The following is a 16,413-nucleotide window of genomic DNA, read 5'->3' on the forward strand; positions in this document are numbered from 1 at the left end:
CTGAAAATACAGGTACCCTTGCCTAGTATTCCTCCTTATATCAGCAGATCAGTAAACTAATAGTGGCTTCTACTAGATCCAAGCAACGAATAAGCTACCGAAGTGCGGTTGTTACCACGCGTCCGACAAAAACAGAAAACGAAGCAAAGCCGGGTGCTATCCATCGTACACACGATCACCTCGTTGAAATCATCGATACCCCAGTACGGTATTTGTGAAATGGAGGCAAAGAAGAATCTACTCTGTGCTCAGCTCGAAGGTCGTGAATCGCCTGCCCCGGAAAGTCAGACCGCCGAACAGCAGGCGCCTTTCTGCTGGGGCAGAATTCCTCGTAATCTGCAGCAGCCAGCATATAATTCAACAGAGGGGAGCTCTGACCCCGTCAAGCCCTTTGTGTTGGAAAGCAACCCCGTCCATCCTCTGGAGGCGCCGTTGGCGGCGCAATATGCGCATGACAAAAAGCGGAGTATCTCAGAATGATGTTGGTTTTATCTCCCTTTAACCATCGTTTCAGTTCGCCGCATTATCTGCTTTCATTCTTGGGTGATGTATCCCGTCTATAAAAATACTCTTTGGGCCCCGGCTCATTCAAATTTTGTGAAGACGTATATGACTTTGTGGGGAATACTGAGAAGGCACTTCTATAGCCGTTGGTACAACGGTGTTCAGGATTCTTGACATATCGGAATAACACTCATTAACACTCTACCTTGGGTCATGAAATAGATGTAGAAGAGTTGTCTCATGTATATCAAGACACCATGCGGACCCATAAAGCGGTCTTCCTTAACGCTTCAATAAGAGAATCGTCGACGCTGTTAGAAAGGGTAGATATCGTGATAAGCAGAGATGTTACATTATCTACCCGTGTAGCATCAATATAAGCGTACTCCTACAGAACCCGGGGGTGTCGTCAGGTACCTGTTAAAAATGTAACCATGTGTCTCTACAAAACGTCACAATGGTGATAAAGCTTTGTGGTTTCAAAACAAATATCTCTTCCAACAGTCTGATTGGATATTAGCAACAGCATCACTCAACTTGACTACGGAGATATCACCAGGTCTTTGGTAATGCACATCCAAGATTGAAAGGTTCCAAACCTGCCCTTGTGTGGAGTTGAGACCGATGTGACGAATAGGTTTAGACATACGCGATATTAGCAGGGAGGGCCCATGCCACCCATTTCTACATACCCTTTGACAGTCAGATACTTGACAAACCAATGCGACATTTGGTCAGATGTGCTTTACGAAATTTATAGCACAGTGAACCTCGCAGGATGTCGGGTACTAGATCTTTCCTAGACGAGTGCCTTTTCTGCTTATCATATGCGATCTTCGAAATTGTGCACATTTTTAGCTGAACGATACAGATCAATCTCCTAACATTCGCAAAGATGGTTTCACAGATAAGATTCGTTCCTCATTCCACTGCCCGTCTACTTCCAACCGACTACTAGTTCGAGACTAGCTTGTAGCTGGCAAACGCAGTGTCACCGTCAAGGCATCCTGGCGCAGTTACATTTTGGACGCCCTCCTCGCAATTTGAATCGGTGAAGAATTGCGCTGGGGATGAAATGTCAGGTGACTTGAAAGATCTTAGGGAGATGGAGATTGACTTACCAACATATCCTGCTACGACGTAATAGGTGGTGATAGAATGAATGGCATAGGGGCCTGCGAAGGTGCCACATTCATCAAGGCCGGATTGGTACAAGCCAAGCTCACCCATGTTGTCCTCGGCACAACCGGTTTCACCCCAGAGGCGGAGTTGGATAACTCGCGTGTCGGTGGTGGGCAACGCCATTGTGGAAACGGCTAGAGCGAGAACGGAACATAGCTTGAGCGTGAACTTCATAATGGCGGTGTGGTCAATGACTGGTGACAGGAAATAGATTATGAGATTTGGGCGTCTGAGGAGGGGATCTGCAACGATTGTAGTAACGCTGATGATGGTAGAGGTATGTGTAGTCTATGAGATTGATGCCAAAGACAAGAGCTAGGTTTGGCATCTGGCTGGTGCTCTTTATATATTCCTTAGTTATGATGGGTAGCTATTTCACTCATCTATTCTTACTCCATGGGCAGTGCAATGTCCGAGTGGCAGCGGAGGTCACACGCAAGAGAAGGACGTACCTATTACGAGGAGATTTTAGTGTACTTGGTGGACTAAGCTGGGGTAGACTTGTACATGGTTCATACAAGTCATACGTCTTGAGCTTAGCAGTAGAGTGGTTCGATGCCAATTTCCTGTTCTGGCCGCACGGAGAAACATGTCTTACCCAGGTCAAGACCGTCAGCCCGACCGTCCACTCAGAACGCGGTGATGCGCGCCCCATGAGAGAGCCATCTGCAAATAACAAGGCGTGAGGAGAACCATCAGGCTCCCCATCCGTCTAAAACAGACAGTCTTCGGGATTTACCCGACTCCACCCACGAGTGAAATTCGTATGAGACCTTGGCAGTCTAACCACCTCAAAGCGGCCCGTTCCAAGGTCAACCATGTGGTACGGTCAAACGAGGAGATGAATGTCAATACTAACAACACCACGCCAGATGGCTGCTGGGATCTACTTTACCTTCAAGACCGCAACTTGGGCGGGTTCCCATCCCGCACCACCGACAAGGCGTGGCTATGCTGAATCCAGAGGTACCATGGGTTAGGCGCTCCAATTTATGCATCTCATTTCATTCTCGCTACTCATCATACCCTCGCCCAAAATAGATCCGCTGAGCCTTGGACGCCTATTAGGCCCCCTACGTAGTAAGTCGAGGTCTCGTCCAGGATGAATGACTTGACTCAGTCACTCACAAGCGACTTACATTACAATCTCATAATGCTCCTCGCATAATGTTACATCTCAAGATTGGTGTGGAGGATAGAGTGGTCAGGGTTCTGTGCAGTGGGGTTCCCACCCAAGACCCGGCAGTCATCGCACTGGCAATGATACCAGCATACAATGCAACCAATCGAGAAGGTTGTAGGATGCAGGCTAATTTGGTGTCTTGCTTTCAGCCAGCAGGCGGTTCACAGACATGGTGCACTACCCTTTCCGGTGCTAGCATCCATCAACCGAGCTGGGCTCTGCGTTATTCTTCGCCAGTCATTAGCCGGCGCGCCCTCCGCTATCTTGATACAACAACTACAGCCGCTCCCAAGAGCGATTGCTGCGCTACGGTTGTTACCCAGACTGTTTGATGGAGGTGGGTGGTAGTTTGACTCCGGTCTTTCACTCAAAAAAGTCGGTCGGCCCGTCTCTCCCATGCCACTAGTATAGCCTCGAGGTTAGCGACCCCGATGAACGCAGTAAATAAGGGCCGATAACAAGCGACTGTCTGTCATCTTCCGCAAAAAGTTCTAGAGAGGACAATATAGCTTGCAATCTCACCGAGAAGGGCCGAGTGTAGCTTATGGGCCGAATCTGGATAATCGCCGAGCAGTCGCATAATCGCCGGTCCCTGCACAAAATCAACGTCACCAGCATTCTGTAAAAAGAGCTGCTGTCTTTTTTGTAATCGAAAAAATCGTGTTCGGGAGTCTCACACCATGACAGTCATCGCTTCATCCCCCATCCAGTCCGACCAATCCCAACCGTGGCAGGAGATTGATCGGCTGGTGGAGAAATATTCCGCGCACCCAGATACACTCGATCCCAAGCTCGAAAAAGCTGTTATACTTCTAACAGGAAGTTCTGGAAGCTTAGGGTCGCACTGTCTGGCACAGCTAGTGCAGTCCAATCAGGTGAGCGAGGTTATTTGTGTCCTCCGAAATAGTCAGACTCCTAGCCCATCTGTCAGCCCGGAGGCCTATCGCCAGCAGCTGCAGGAGAAGAAGATATTCCTCTCCGAAGCCGAATGGTCTAAAGTTACCCTCATCACTTGTGATCCGACGGACCCCCACTTGGGACTTGACGCAAGCGAGTATCGAGATGTCCAGCGTCGTATCACTCATGTTATACACGCTGCCTGGCCCATGGACTTTCGTCCAGGTTTATCGTCACTCTGTGATCAATTCCAGTTTCTCCGCCATCTCCTGATTCTGGCCTCGTGCGGGGGCGTGCGCCGGCGATTCCTCTTCGTCTCTTCCATCGCGGCGGTGGCCCAACGTGGGCTCACTCCAGCCCATGCCGGGGAATTAATCGAGGAGGCCTCCATGGTCACCCAGAAATCTGCTACCGGACTAGGATATGCCGATGGGAAGATCGTTTGCGAGAAGATCCTCGAACGGGCGGCAGCCACGTATCCGGACGAGCTGGAGATCGCCATAGTCCGAGGAGGGCCTATCGTAGGATCTCGGGCCACGGGCATCTGGACCACCAAGGAGGTGGTGCCGATGATGTTGCGGTCGTCGTTGAGCATTAGAAAGCTGCCCCAGCTGCGAGGGGTAAGTTGCACTCGGAATTCCAAATGCCATGGGAGATGCAAGTGCTGACGTGATTGACGTGATGTATGAACAGACGTTGTCGTGGATGCCCGTTGACGATGCGGCCGCCGTCTTTTGCGAGATTCTTCTTGCGCCGCATCCGCTGGCGCCGGTCTACCAGGTGGAGAATCCCATCCGTCAGGCATGGAGCGATCTGTTGGACACCGTGGGCCCTGTCCTGGGGCTGACCACGCGAATCCCCTTCGACGAGTGGCTGGCTGCTGTGGTGGACGCCGCCGAGACAGAGGGCTCCACACGCAGGTACCCCGTGTTGAAGCTGAAGGCATTTTTTGCGCGGTTGTTCCAACCTGCCGTGTGTGGGCATGTTATCCTGGCCACTGATCGCTCCCGGGCCTGTTCGCCCACTCTGCGTCAGATGAGGGCCGTGGAGGATGAAGTGGTACTGAAGTTTGTGCAGCACTGGAAGGACATTGGCTATTTTGCGTAAGGAGCACTGTATCCTTGTTATACCTGTGGCTTAGGCCGATCACCGCACTTCAGAGACGAGAGAATGACGCATTAACCTCTGACCTGTTATTCCTTTGAATATGCACACTTTTACTCCTCCCAAGTATAGCTATTGCACCTTGTGTATAAAGACTCAGTAAAGGATGCCAACAACTGTACGTAATTCAACCACCGACTGCTTTGCCGAGTTGCCGACCGTGGGCTGCGCCGGATAGACTGCGCCTGAACGGGCTTCGCAGCATAACTTCGTCTTTTATTTTCTATTTTCGCGGACCACCAGTGTGTGGTTTGTAATTCTTATCAACTATTTCATAACCCCGGCGATATGAAAAGATTTGCCAAGTCAAATAGTACTATTGGTAATACTGCTACCGAGCACGGATTTGGATGAGTCGTAGGCGGATAGTAGATCCCAACTACTTCAACGATATATATTTCAAGTCTCTCAACGAGTACTTACTAAAGAGTACCAAAGTGTCGGTCGGGATATTACAACTACTAGTCCACAATAGTATTATTACTATTTATCGACACAAACAGTAGTACTGTAGATGAAGAGAGATATATGGAGCAATTGAAACAGAACCATTAAGCTGTGTGGAAGCAGATCTAAATCGACAATTCAAGCACCACCGCGTAACCGCTGGTGCGTGTCAAATCCGCGGTCGGAAAGACAGCATGGGACCCTGACCCCCGGCCGTAACATGATCCGCCACCACATACTCAATATCCTTGGCTTCGCTGTCATTTCGATCCCCCCTCCGCATGTCAAATTCCCAGAATAGACGGGCCATAGTGAGCATCACCTGTGCCAGCGCCAACGGTTTACCAATACAGCTCCGGGCCCCGATCGAGAAGGGCATGTACGCGCGGCCGTCGACTTCCTGAGTCCCCGATCCCTTCAGCCACCGGTCGGGATTGAACTGAAAGGGCTCTGGCCACTCGGTGGCGCGGTGGTGAATGCTATAGATTCCTACCCCGACCTCACAGCCCGGAGGAAGCCAGTGACCATCGATGGAGGCGCCTCCGTCCTCAACTTCCCGCCAGAGAGCACTCCCTGCCGGCGGCGAGAGGCGTAAGGCTTCATCAACGCAGCCCCGCAGAAACACACAAGAATTCAAGGCTGGTCCCAGGCGGATATCCGTCAGCGAGGCAAATGCCGACCGTACCTCGTCTGTTACCCGGCGATGACATTCAGAAGAGACGGTCACGTAGTGGCATACAGCAGCCATGGTGGTTGATGACGTATCAGATCCTGACCTTTCGTCAGCATGGTAGCACTGGCCGCTATAGCAAAGGGTGGCCGAGGGTCACCGACCGGCAATGATAAAGGTGGCAGTCTCCGTGCTCAATTCCGTCACGCCCAGACCCTCGCCCGTGGCAGGGTCCTTGCATTGCTGTAAGAAGGCAAACAGGTCCCCACCCTTGTCAAGGGCACGCAGCCGCGTCCCCAGGAGTTCTCGGATAAATCGAACAAATTGCCTGCGACCAGCGATGGACGAGGGAAATAACCGACCATCCAGGTTGCCTGTCGCCAGTTCCTGCGCTTGCAGAAGCACGCTGAGTCGAATGTTCGACGCGGAGATTGCCTCAATCACATAGCGATATTTCGACGATCGGAGAGTGTCGAAGTCCGAGTCGAAAGAAACCGAGGTCATTGTATCAAAAGTGAGGCGGTCAACTATTGACGACTGTTAGCTACGCTATCATATTTCAGGTTGACAGGAGACTTGCAGGTGCGTGCCATGTCAAGAGGCGCCGTCCATCCATTCTCCATTGAAGAGGGCATCGTGATCAAGCATCCGCGTATGACCTGGGATAGTCGATCAAGCTGAGAGACGATCCTGGGCTGCCACGATTCAAGACTGCGGGCGGAGAATCCCTGGCTCAGCACCCGGCGTCGGCGGCTATGCTGGATTTTATCTTGCATCGTGAGGGTATTAGGTGCCTGCTGCGCGAGCACCCGGTAGTTCACGTATTTCTTGACGGGCGCGCGATGACCGTATATGTCTTGGACAGCCCCTGCCGTGTTAATTAGCAGCCGGTTGGGCGCATAACGCACATGGTCCCCTGTTGTCATGTTAGGCGGAGCTGAAGTGCACATCCTGTGGTGTAGGGAAAATTACCATATCGCTCGTGGCAACGGTAGATGTCAATATGAATGTCCCCTTTCCACGCATGATACGCGGAATATAGATTGCTGAACCGCGCAAGGAGAGGACCTGGGTATCTGGCCAGAGGATGGAAGACGCCCAGATACAGGGCCCGCGTTAGAACCTGGCCTCCCCACTGACCGTTAGATTGGCGTCGGTCTTGAAGGAGTTTAGTTGGGTCTGATAGATGCACTTACAAGTAATATGAAGCCAACCAGCAACACAATGCCTACATTTCCTGCTTCACCCACGCCAGTAAACGGCTTGAACATCATGTTTGGCAAAACTGGCTGCTTGGTGTCTTGGGTCACCTTCCTTGTTGGCTCGCAGTATGCTTCAGTGAGAAATTGAATAAAGACAAAGTAAAGTTCTGGAGGTCCCTTCACCTGACTTGGGCCGGAGTAAATTGGCTGTGGAAGTTAGTTCGTCTCAGTAATTCGCAGCGAGGCACCCAGATTGAGCTTTGAATGGGACATGTGGTTGAATCGCGGTCACAGGCAACCTGGATTATGCACCGAGGGGGTTTGCATCCACTGGGTCGGCGCATATCCTCTGCGGAGTCAAGGTCGGTGACTATCCTGACTACCCCGACTATGCCGATGTAAGTCAGACAGATCGGCGTTATTGAAGTGATAACCGTCTATCCGATATGACATTCGGCCCATAATTGCGCTGGTCTGCAGGACCAAGAACGGAACCCGGTTGCTCTATTGCAACCCTAACCTGTTCCAAATTGCAACCGACTTGATCATTATGGCCCGTGCCTCCTCTCGCACTATCTTCATGTTTTATTACATCAAGTGCACAACCCCATCACTGTATGGACAGAGCAAATAATCAATCTTAACTTCAGTAGATTCATTCAATCTTCATTGAACAGCCACAATTACGAGTACGACGTAATGGGGATCACGGTTGATGAACAGAACCATGCTTCACGCTCGTACGAGCCTATCGCCATCGTGGGCATGGCCATGCGGCTGCCTGGCAGAGTAAACGACAGCGAATCCTTTTGGCGGATGCTAATCGAGAAGCGAAGTGGGCTCTGTGACGTGCCGAAGGACCGATATCACCTTGACGCCTTCCACGATCCGCATGGCAAGCCGGGAACGGTGAGCATGCGGCAGGGCTACTTTCTCGACGACGTTGATGTCCGCCAATTCGATAGCAATGTGTTTTCCAGCCCCAAGAAAGAGCTAGAACGGCTGGATCCGCAGCAGCGCCAGCTCCTCGAAGTCTCGTATGAGTGCCTGGAGAATGCGGGATGCACCCTGTGGCGGGGTCGAAAGATCGGCTGCTACGTCGGCGTGTTTGGCCAGGACTGGTTGGACTTGAATGCAAAGGAGACACAGCATATGGGTGCCTATCGCGTTACGGGCTATGATGACTTTGTGCTGGGGAATCGTATTTCGTACGAGTTTGATCTCCGCGGCCCTAGGTAGGCCTATTCCTTTTTGTCATACTATCCATCAACTAAAGTGTGAATCTAATGAGTACCAAGCATGACCATAAAGACTGGATGCTCATCATCATTGGTATGCCTCGACCTCGCCTGTAAGTCGCTGCGCGACGGTGACTGTGAGGGTGCATTGGTTGGTGGAACAAGCTTGATCTTTTCGCCTACCATGAGCCTGGCACTTAGTGATCAGGGTGTGCTATCGCCCACTGGAACGTGCAAGACCTTTGATGCATCTGCCGATGGTTACGGGCGTGGTGAAGCAATCAACGCTATCTACATCAAGACCTTACGACAGGCCATTCAGGACGGAGATCCCATCAGGGCAGTCATCCGAGGTACGAGCGTTAACTGTGACGGTCAGACGCAGGGGATGCTCACCCCGAGCCCAACCGCGCAAGAGGCACTGATGCGCCGTGCGTACGAGATGGCCGGTATTACTGACCTCGGCCAGACGGCCATGATCGAATGCCACGGTACCGGCACCTCCGTGGGGGATCCTCTCGAGACCACGGCCGTGGCGAAGTGCTTTGGCGAGACTGGTATAATCATTACCTCGGTATGGACGGAGCTCTGCGCATTCAAAAGGGACCACTGAGAGACTGATCAAGATTTGTGTGGACCAGGTCAAACCCAATGTCGGCCACTCCGAGGGGGCGGCCGGCTTGACGAGTCTCATAAAAGGAGTTTTGGCACTGGAACACCGTCAAGTGCCGCCTAACATACACTTTTCCGAACCGAATCCCGACAGTGAGTGTGCCTCTGGCTTCATTATCCAGTGTATGTCTAATTCGTGGCCTGCTGTCAGTCCCTTTTAAGACCGGCAAGCTGCACGTCCCTGTGGAGGTTGAGCCATGGCCTGCGGACCGTGCCGAGCGAGTCAGCGTCAATTCCTTCGGCATTGGCGGTGTCAATGCCCATGTAGGAGGCCCTTAGCCCTTATCTGCTAGGGAATATTTCCTCATCAGCTCCAGGTTATTCTTGAATCCCCACGTCAATGCGGGATCGTCGATCAGATGTCACGCCCGGACCCTGGTCTTGGGGGAGAGAACGCCCATTTGCTACTCTTCTCCGCCCACAGCGCAGTCTCCCTGCAGACTTCCATCGCTGCACATCAAGCGTACGTTGAGCAAGGTCATGCCCCCTTGCAGGATGTGGCATACACGCTCGCCAATCGCCGGTCCCATCACACCTATCGCGCTTATGCGGTTACAGACGACCAAAAGTCCTGGAAAGTGTCGACAGCAGAAGCTGCCACTTTGCCTCCACGCATTGTGTGGGTATTCACGGGACAGGGAGCACAATGGCCGCAGATGGGGGCAGAGCTTCTGGAGGTAAATGCCACCTTTCGGGACACAATTCAGAAATTGGACCGTTTTCTACGCACACTGCCCAGTCCACCGCCATGGACGATCGAAGGTGAGAAGCACGCTCCAAGGTTAAATTTGGATGAAGGCTCATGCTAGAATTCAGCGGAGCTACGCAAGCCAGACACGATCAGTCGAATCCACGAAGCCGTCATGGGCCACCCCTTGTCCATTGCCCTCCAGATAGGGCTTATTGATGTGTTGCGGTCCTGGGGCATCGTCCCCACGGCTGTGCTGGGTCACTCATCCGGGGAGATGGCAGCTGCATATGCCTCCGGCGCCATCACTGCCGAGGAGGCGATGGCTGCCGCCACCTTCCGAGGTGCGAGCCATGAGACCTCCTCCCGCAAAGGAGCCATGGCGGCCATTGGTCTGGGTCCCAAAGAAGTGCGGCCCCTACTCCAACAAGGGGTCGTGATTGCTTGCGAAAACAGTCATCAGAGCGTGACGATTTCAGGAGACACCGAACGGGTCGAGGAGGTGGTGCGTCGTATCCAAGAGGAGCAACCGGGGACTTTCGCTCGGTTCCTACGCGTGGAGAAGGCTTTCCATTCTCGTGAGTGTACCCGCAACCCCTGACTACCATGTCTAACTAGATGCTCACCCAATGTTAGACCATATGCAGGAGTATGGACCTCACTACGAACAGCATCTCCAACCATTTCTTCAATGCAGGTGCCCCGAGGTCCCCTTTTACTCGACGGTCACGGGGGACAGGTTAACGGGAGATGGCTTGGGCGCCACATACTGGCGTCAGAACATGGAGAGTCCGGTGCTTTTTAACGCCTGCCTGCGATCCGTCCTACGGGACTATCCCGACAAGCTTACCTTTATCGAAATCGGACCGCACCCTGCGCTTAAAGGGCCTATCCGACAGATACTTCACGACGTCCAACGACCAGACGTCGGGCACGTGGGAACCCTCCAACGATCACAACAATGCCAGGGAAGCCTCCTGCAGTGTGCGGGCACGCTTTTTCAGCAGAATGTTTCTCTTGACCTCGCAAAGGTCTGCCCCCGGGGTCAGTGTGTCACGGACCTACCCCGTTATGCCTGGCAGAAAGATGTGTCCCACTGGGCCGAGCCACGCTTAGCCCGCGACTGGCGCTTTCGAGCATATCCGCCGCACGAACTTCTGGGAAGCCGGGTAATTGAAATGGGCCATGAGCCGTCGTGGAGGAATGTACTAGCCTTGGAACACCTTCCTTGGCTGGAAGGCCATCGCGTCAGTGATCTCACCGTTTTTCCTGCCGCAGGTTATGTTTCTATGATCGGGGAGGCTCTGCTTCAGTTGGAAGGAGAACCCGTCTACTCGCTTAGAAACATCAGCATCTGTACAGCATTGACGTTGCAAACGGAAAGGTCGACGGAGGTCCTGACAAGTCTCCACCCACTATCACTGGACTCATCGGAGGCGTCTCCATGGTATTCATTCAGCATTAGCTCCTTTGACGGAACCCGCTGGGTGCGAAACTGCTACGGTGAGGCTAGAGCGTCCGCAGATAAATCTGTAGCTAGGAACGTCGACGAGTCAGCGGTACCATTGCCGCGTCCAGTTGATCAAAGAACTTGGTACAATGTCCTGCGGCAGGTGGGCTTGGATTACACGGGGGCATTCCGTGGTCTGCGATCCATCTCAGCTGCGACAGTGGATAACAGAGCCACTGCGACCGTCCCGTGGCAGAACATCGACGGAACTGCACATTATGCGGTCCATCCCGGAATGATCGACCAGTGCTTCCAGTTATTCACCGTGTCTGTCTGTCGCGGTCAGGCACGGAAATGCCGTCATCCCGCCGTCCCAACTTTCATCGAAGAAATGGTCGTTATTCCCACCAAGGGTAGTGTACAGGTGGATTCCCATATCCCTACATCTGAGGGAGGATCATATGTTGGCGAACTTGTTGCCCATTCAGCAGGCGAGCTTGTCCTGTCGGTGAAAGGGTTCAAGGCTTCTGCCCTCACTGCAGCGAGTGCTGTCTCAGAAGATGTACCGCTAATAACCCAGTTGGAGTGGAAACGAGACGCCGACTTCGCTGATTTGTCGCAATTGATGTACCCCCGTAGGCACTGTCCTTCTGAATGGGCCCTACTGGAGGAACTTGTTCTTTTGTGTATGCTGGAGCATCGGAGGCAGTTACAACTCGACGAGCAGACCCCTGAGCATCTCCGGGCGTTCTTTGCCTGGCAAAAGACTCAGCTAGACCGATACAGGAGAGGGTCGAACATTTTGGTTCCTGCAGATCTCGAGCTCCAAAGCATGAGCCGTGCCAATCGTCTGGCTCGCGTGGATGCCCTAGTGACCCAAGTCAAGGCCTCGCCATATGCAGTCTTCGCCACCGCCGTACATCGCCTTTTTATGGCCGCTCCAACTATCTTCACCGGTGAAACCCATCCGCTACAGGTCCTCCGGCAAGACCAAATTTTTGAGGAGTTTTGTGCTATCACGGACTCTCTAGAATACGCAGATGCGGTGGCGCTCTTAGGTCATAGCAACCCCGTCATGCGTGTCCTGGAGGTCGGCGCTGGGACAGGCGGAACTACCCGGAAGATCCTCCAGGCGCTTACCTCGTCCAATGGCGAGCGCTTGTACAGCAGCTATACCTATAGCGATGTTTCACCAGGATTCTTGACGACAGCACAGGAGCAGTTTGCCGACCGCGAAGGCATGCTATATGCTGTATTCGATATCACGCAAGACCCTGCAACTCAGGGCCTCGAGCTGGGGCAGTACGATTTAATCGTTGCTAGTAATGTAAGTGATGTTAACACTCAGTAGCTACGATATGTCGGGTATGAGTGTTTACCAAAGTTAGGTCGTGCATGCCACGCCGTGTTTGCAGACCTCTCTTCGACACCTCCGCAGTTTGCTGAGGCCCAGAGGTCGTCTCTTCTTGCATGAGCTCTGTCCTGGTGAGTGGGGCCTTCTAGACCACTAAGTGTAGTGTGACTTGAGAGCTAATAATGGGCAGAGGCCAAATTTTATGATTATGTTATGGTAGCTGTCCTCCCAACTTTACAGCCTGCAGATCCCCCGCTCCGTTGCTGTCAATCTGTCTTGATGGCTAATAACAGGCATCTATAGGGATATTTACCTGGGTGGTGGCTTGGACGGGCGGGCAATCGCCTCGAACAGCCATATGTTTCACCGGACCGATGGACTCAGGAACTAAAGACCGCAGGCTTTGACGAGCCCGATGCCGTCGTGCTTGATGGAGTTGTCCCATATCATAGCAACGCAGGCATGATCGTTTCAACGGCCCGTCCGCAAACAATTCCCTCTAGGGTGACTCTGTTGTGTTACACCCCAACAGGAACATACGTGGAAGGTCTTATTCAGCTCCTACATGACCTGAAAGTCTGCGTGGACATCTGCACCCTAGGCGAGCCTCTGGCCCCCACGCAGGATGTAATATCTGTGCTAGACCTGCAAGAGCCTACAATCCACGGCATGTCAGAGACAACGTTCAAGGTAATACTGGGATATTTACAAACACTCAAGGAGAAGATGCTGTGGGTCACCCGTGCGTCACAGGTGAAATGCAAAGATCCCAGAGCTTCCATGATACTGGGACTGGCGCGCACCGCCCGCAATGAGTTGTCGGCTAGGCTGATGACGGTGGAGGTGGACAACGTGACTCCGAGCTCAACTGCGGCGCATTTAACGATCAGAATCTTTCTCCGTGGTCCTCTTTCCGACCTTGCGCCTGACTCCATGAGTCCGGATTGGGAATATGCTATTGTTGACGGGGAGGTTTTGGTGCCCCGTGCACATTGGACTAATATCCCCGAGGCCTTTTCGCATCTCCGCACCTCAGCCCCCTCGACGCGGAAACAGCTCGCCATTGAGACGCCGGGCTTGCTTCATACTCTAGGGTGGACGGAGAATGAGATTGACAGCTTGGCAGGCGACGAGGTCCTCGTTGAGACCAGAGCAGTGGGCTTGAACTTTCGTGTACGCCGCTTGTCCCCCTGGATATTTAAGTGGCCCAATCGCTGACATCTGATACAGGATGTGCTGATCGGTCTTGGGGTGCTTGACAACAGCGCTAGGGAGGTGGGACTTGAAGGTGCTGGCATTATACGAGCCGTCGGTGCCCAGGTCAAAACTCTCTCTGTCGGTGACCATGTAATGTATATGTCCAGTGGGTGCTTCGCTACCCATGTAACTTTACCAGAGGCTATCTGCGTCCGAATGGATGGGACTATGTCCTTTGAGATGGCGGCATCGCTGCCGTGTGTATTCACTACAGCTGCCATGGCTTTGGTGGATAAGGCAAGATTAGGGACGGGTCAGGTACGTTCATTTCCCAACGGGACACCTGCAGACTGCCTGACGACTTCAATTCTCAGTCCGTTCTGATCCATTCTGCGTGCGGTGGAGTCGGCTTGGCTGCGATTCAAATCGCCCAGATGATAGGAGCACAGGTACGTGCCATCAATCGCATGGCTGGAGCATCGCTAAAGGACACAGATATACTGCACCGTGGGGAGTGAGGAAAAGGCACAGTATCTGATCGACCATTATCACATTCCGCGCGAGAACATCTTCCATTCCCGAGATGCATCCTTCCAGCGGGACATCATGACGGCCACCAGAAATCGGGGTGTTGATGTGGTGCTCAATTCCTTGTCCGGGGAGCTATTGCTGGCCTCATGGAAATGTGTTGCCGAGTTTGGGACTATGGTCGAGATCGGCAAACGAGACTTCCGCCGCCGTGCGAAGCTTTCCATGGAGGCCTTCGAGGCCAATCGAACATTTGTTGGGCTTGACCTCTGGCAGCTATCTCAACAAAGGCCCAGGCAAGCCGCCGAGTAAGTATACCATTTCCAAAGCACCGTGCGCTGCTACTGACAAAGTTCACTAGACTCCTAGAGCGTTGTGCGGACTGGATACGGTCTGGGGCCATCTCCTTAGATGCCCCGGCCAACATCTTCCCGGCCAACCGAATCCAAGATGCCTTCAGATTCATGCAGGCAGGTCGACACATTGGGAAAATTATTATTACTATGCCTGATAACCCCATTGATCTTGGATCAGTGCCTGGGAAACCCTCCATCACTCTGCGGCCCGACCGCAGCTACCTTCTTGTGGGTGGGCTTGGGGGGCTGGGCCGCGCGGTAGCTTCCTGGATGGTCGAGCTCGGGGCCCGACATCTCATCTTCCTCTCCCGCTCTGCCGGCCAGCTCCCTGAGACTGTCCGGTTTGCAGCTGAGCTTCGATCCCAGGGTTGTGAGGTCCAATTGATTACAGGCAGCGTATCTGAGACAGATGATGTCCATAATGCAGTTAATGCAGCGACTATGCCAGTGGCTGGCGTCATAAATATGTCGATGATCTTAAAGGTATGTGACTCTCGATATTTATGAGAAGCCGACTAGCTCTGACCCCATTCGCTAGGATGTATCACTGGCGGACATGAACTTCTCCGACTGGACTAGCGTGGTGGAACCCAAGGTTCAGGGGACCTGGAATTTGCACCATGCCACTTCTGCTGACCTGGACTTCTTCATTCTATTCTCTTCGTATAGTGGGATTGCTGGTCAATGGGGACAGGCAAACTATGCGGCCGCCAACACCTTTCTTGATGCTTTTGTGCAATATCGACATGGAAAGGGCCTGCCAGCATCAGTGATAGATGTCGGCGTTATGGGTGAGGTGGGTTTTGTATCACAGAATGAGGCTCTATTCGACCGCTTCGCGAAGAGTGGTATGCATATCTTGAAGGAGCAGGATCTTCTGGATGCAATGGTTCTCGCTATCGCACGATCAGTTCCTGAACCCACCGGAGCCCAGGCTGGGGCGTACTGCAATGCCAGTCAGATTCTACTCGGTGTACACACTACCATTCCCATATCGACCTGCTCCAGCCGAGTAGCCTGGAAGAACGACATTCGGATGAGCATCTATCATAATATCCATGGGGGCAGCGAGGTATCCCCGGCTGGAACCTCAGACCACAACAGCCTCCGGGGATTCCTTGCTGCATGTGGCTCTCGACCCGAGATCCTGGAAGAGGAAGAAGCCACAACAAGAATTGCGCAGGCATTGGGCTTGGCGCTAGCAAACTTTCTCCTGCGCGATGCTCATGCCATCAGTGCCCACGACTCCCTTCCGGCGCTAGGGGTCGACTCTCTTGTGGCCATGGAGGTCCGAAACTGGATTCGGCAGCAGCTCGATGTGGATGTCAGTGTCTTCGTGCTCCTGCAAAGCCTGTCGCTACTGCATATAGCTGATCACCTTCGCCTGGCTCTTGTTGCTCGCCTCGCGGCCAACGGGCCTACCGCTGTCGAGGCATCGTAGATCCACCACGGAGCCTCGATGCAGCCGATTGGTAATCCCAAACCCTCGTGCGCCGAACTTGCCCCAGACCGTGGGCTCTGCCGGTTTGGGACACTGTACGCGTTCTAGGTGCCACCTTCGGAGTAGGAGTAGCGTTGATGCGCAGAATGGCACGGGGATAATTGGATGGTGGCTTGGTACTTGGGGGTGCCAAGGGATTCAGCTTCGTCGGGCCAGTAGACTTGTGAGCCCCACAGGAAA

At 53.0% G+C, this 16,413-nt stretch overlaps 4 protein-coding genes across 4 annotated transcripts; 2 read left to right on the top strand and 2 right to left on the bottom strand.

Annotated features, from left to right (window-relative positions):
• Positions 1-1,334: 1,334 nt before the first annotated feature.
• On the bottom strand, positions 1,335-1,985 carry BO79DRAFT_245592 (uncharacterized protein). Its single transcript, XM_025685479.1, has 2 exons — positions 1,626-1,985; positions 1,335-1,568 (listed from the first exon to the last, which is right to left on the bottom strand). Exons 1-2 carry the CDS (start codon positions 1,858-1,860, stop codon positions 1,459-1,461), a joined length of 345 nt encoding a protein of 114 aa, XP_025539029.1. The 5' UTR covers positions 1,861-1,985; the 3' UTR covers positions 1,335-1,458.
• Positions 1,986-3,549: 1,564 nt separating this feature from the next.
• On the top strand, positions 3,550-4,954 carry BO79DRAFT_266172 (polyketide synthase; the record flags this gene model as incomplete). Its single annotated transcript, XM_025686941.1, has 2 exons — positions 3,550-4,386; positions 4,460-4,954. The coding sequence occupies 2 exons, from the start codon at positions 3,550-3,552 to the stop codon at positions 4,871-4,873; spliced, it is 1,251 nt and encodes a 416-aa protein (XP_025539030.1). The 3' UTR covers positions 4,874-4,954.
• Positions 4,955-5,546: 592 nt separating this feature from the next.
• On the bottom strand, positions 5,547-7,321 carry BO79DRAFT_266179 (cytochrome P450; the record flags this gene model as incomplete). Its single annotated transcript, XM_025686942.1, has 5 exons — positions 5,547-6,148; positions 6,212-6,584; positions 6,617-6,963; positions 7,020-7,170; positions 7,244-7,321. 5 exons carry the CDS (start codon positions 7,319-7,321, stop codon positions 5,547-5,549), a joined length of 1,551 nt encoding a protein of 516 aa, XP_025539031.1.
• Positions 7,322-7,948: 627 nt separating this feature from the next.
• On the top strand, positions 7,949-16,173 carry BO79DRAFT_266182 (type I polyketide synthase; the record flags this gene model as incomplete). The annotated part of the gene is made up of 15 exons (XM_025686943.1): positions 7,949-8,484; positions 8,548-9,061; positions 9,129-9,252; positions 9,311-9,423; positions 9,477-9,921; positions 9,976-10,425; positions 10,484-12,624; positions 12,686-12,782; positions 12,842-12,867; positions 12,955-13,824; positions 13,882-14,166; positions 14,223-14,297; positions 14,344-14,684; positions 14,738-15,215; positions 15,271-16,173. The coding sequence occupies 15 exons, from the start codon at positions 7,949-7,951 to the stop codon at positions 16,171-16,173; spliced, it is 7,398 nt and encodes a 2,465-aa protein (XP_025539032.1).
• Positions 16,174-16,413: the final 240 nt, after the last annotated feature.

Source organism: Aspergillus costaricaensis, assembly GCF_003184835.1.
Source record: "Aspergillus costaricaensis CBS 115574 unplaced genomic scaffold BO79scaffold_17, whole genome shotgun sequence".
Classification (NCBI taxonomy): Eukaryota; Fungi; Ascomycota; class Eurotiomycetes; order Eurotiales; family Aspergillaceae; genus Aspergillus; species Aspergillus costaricensis.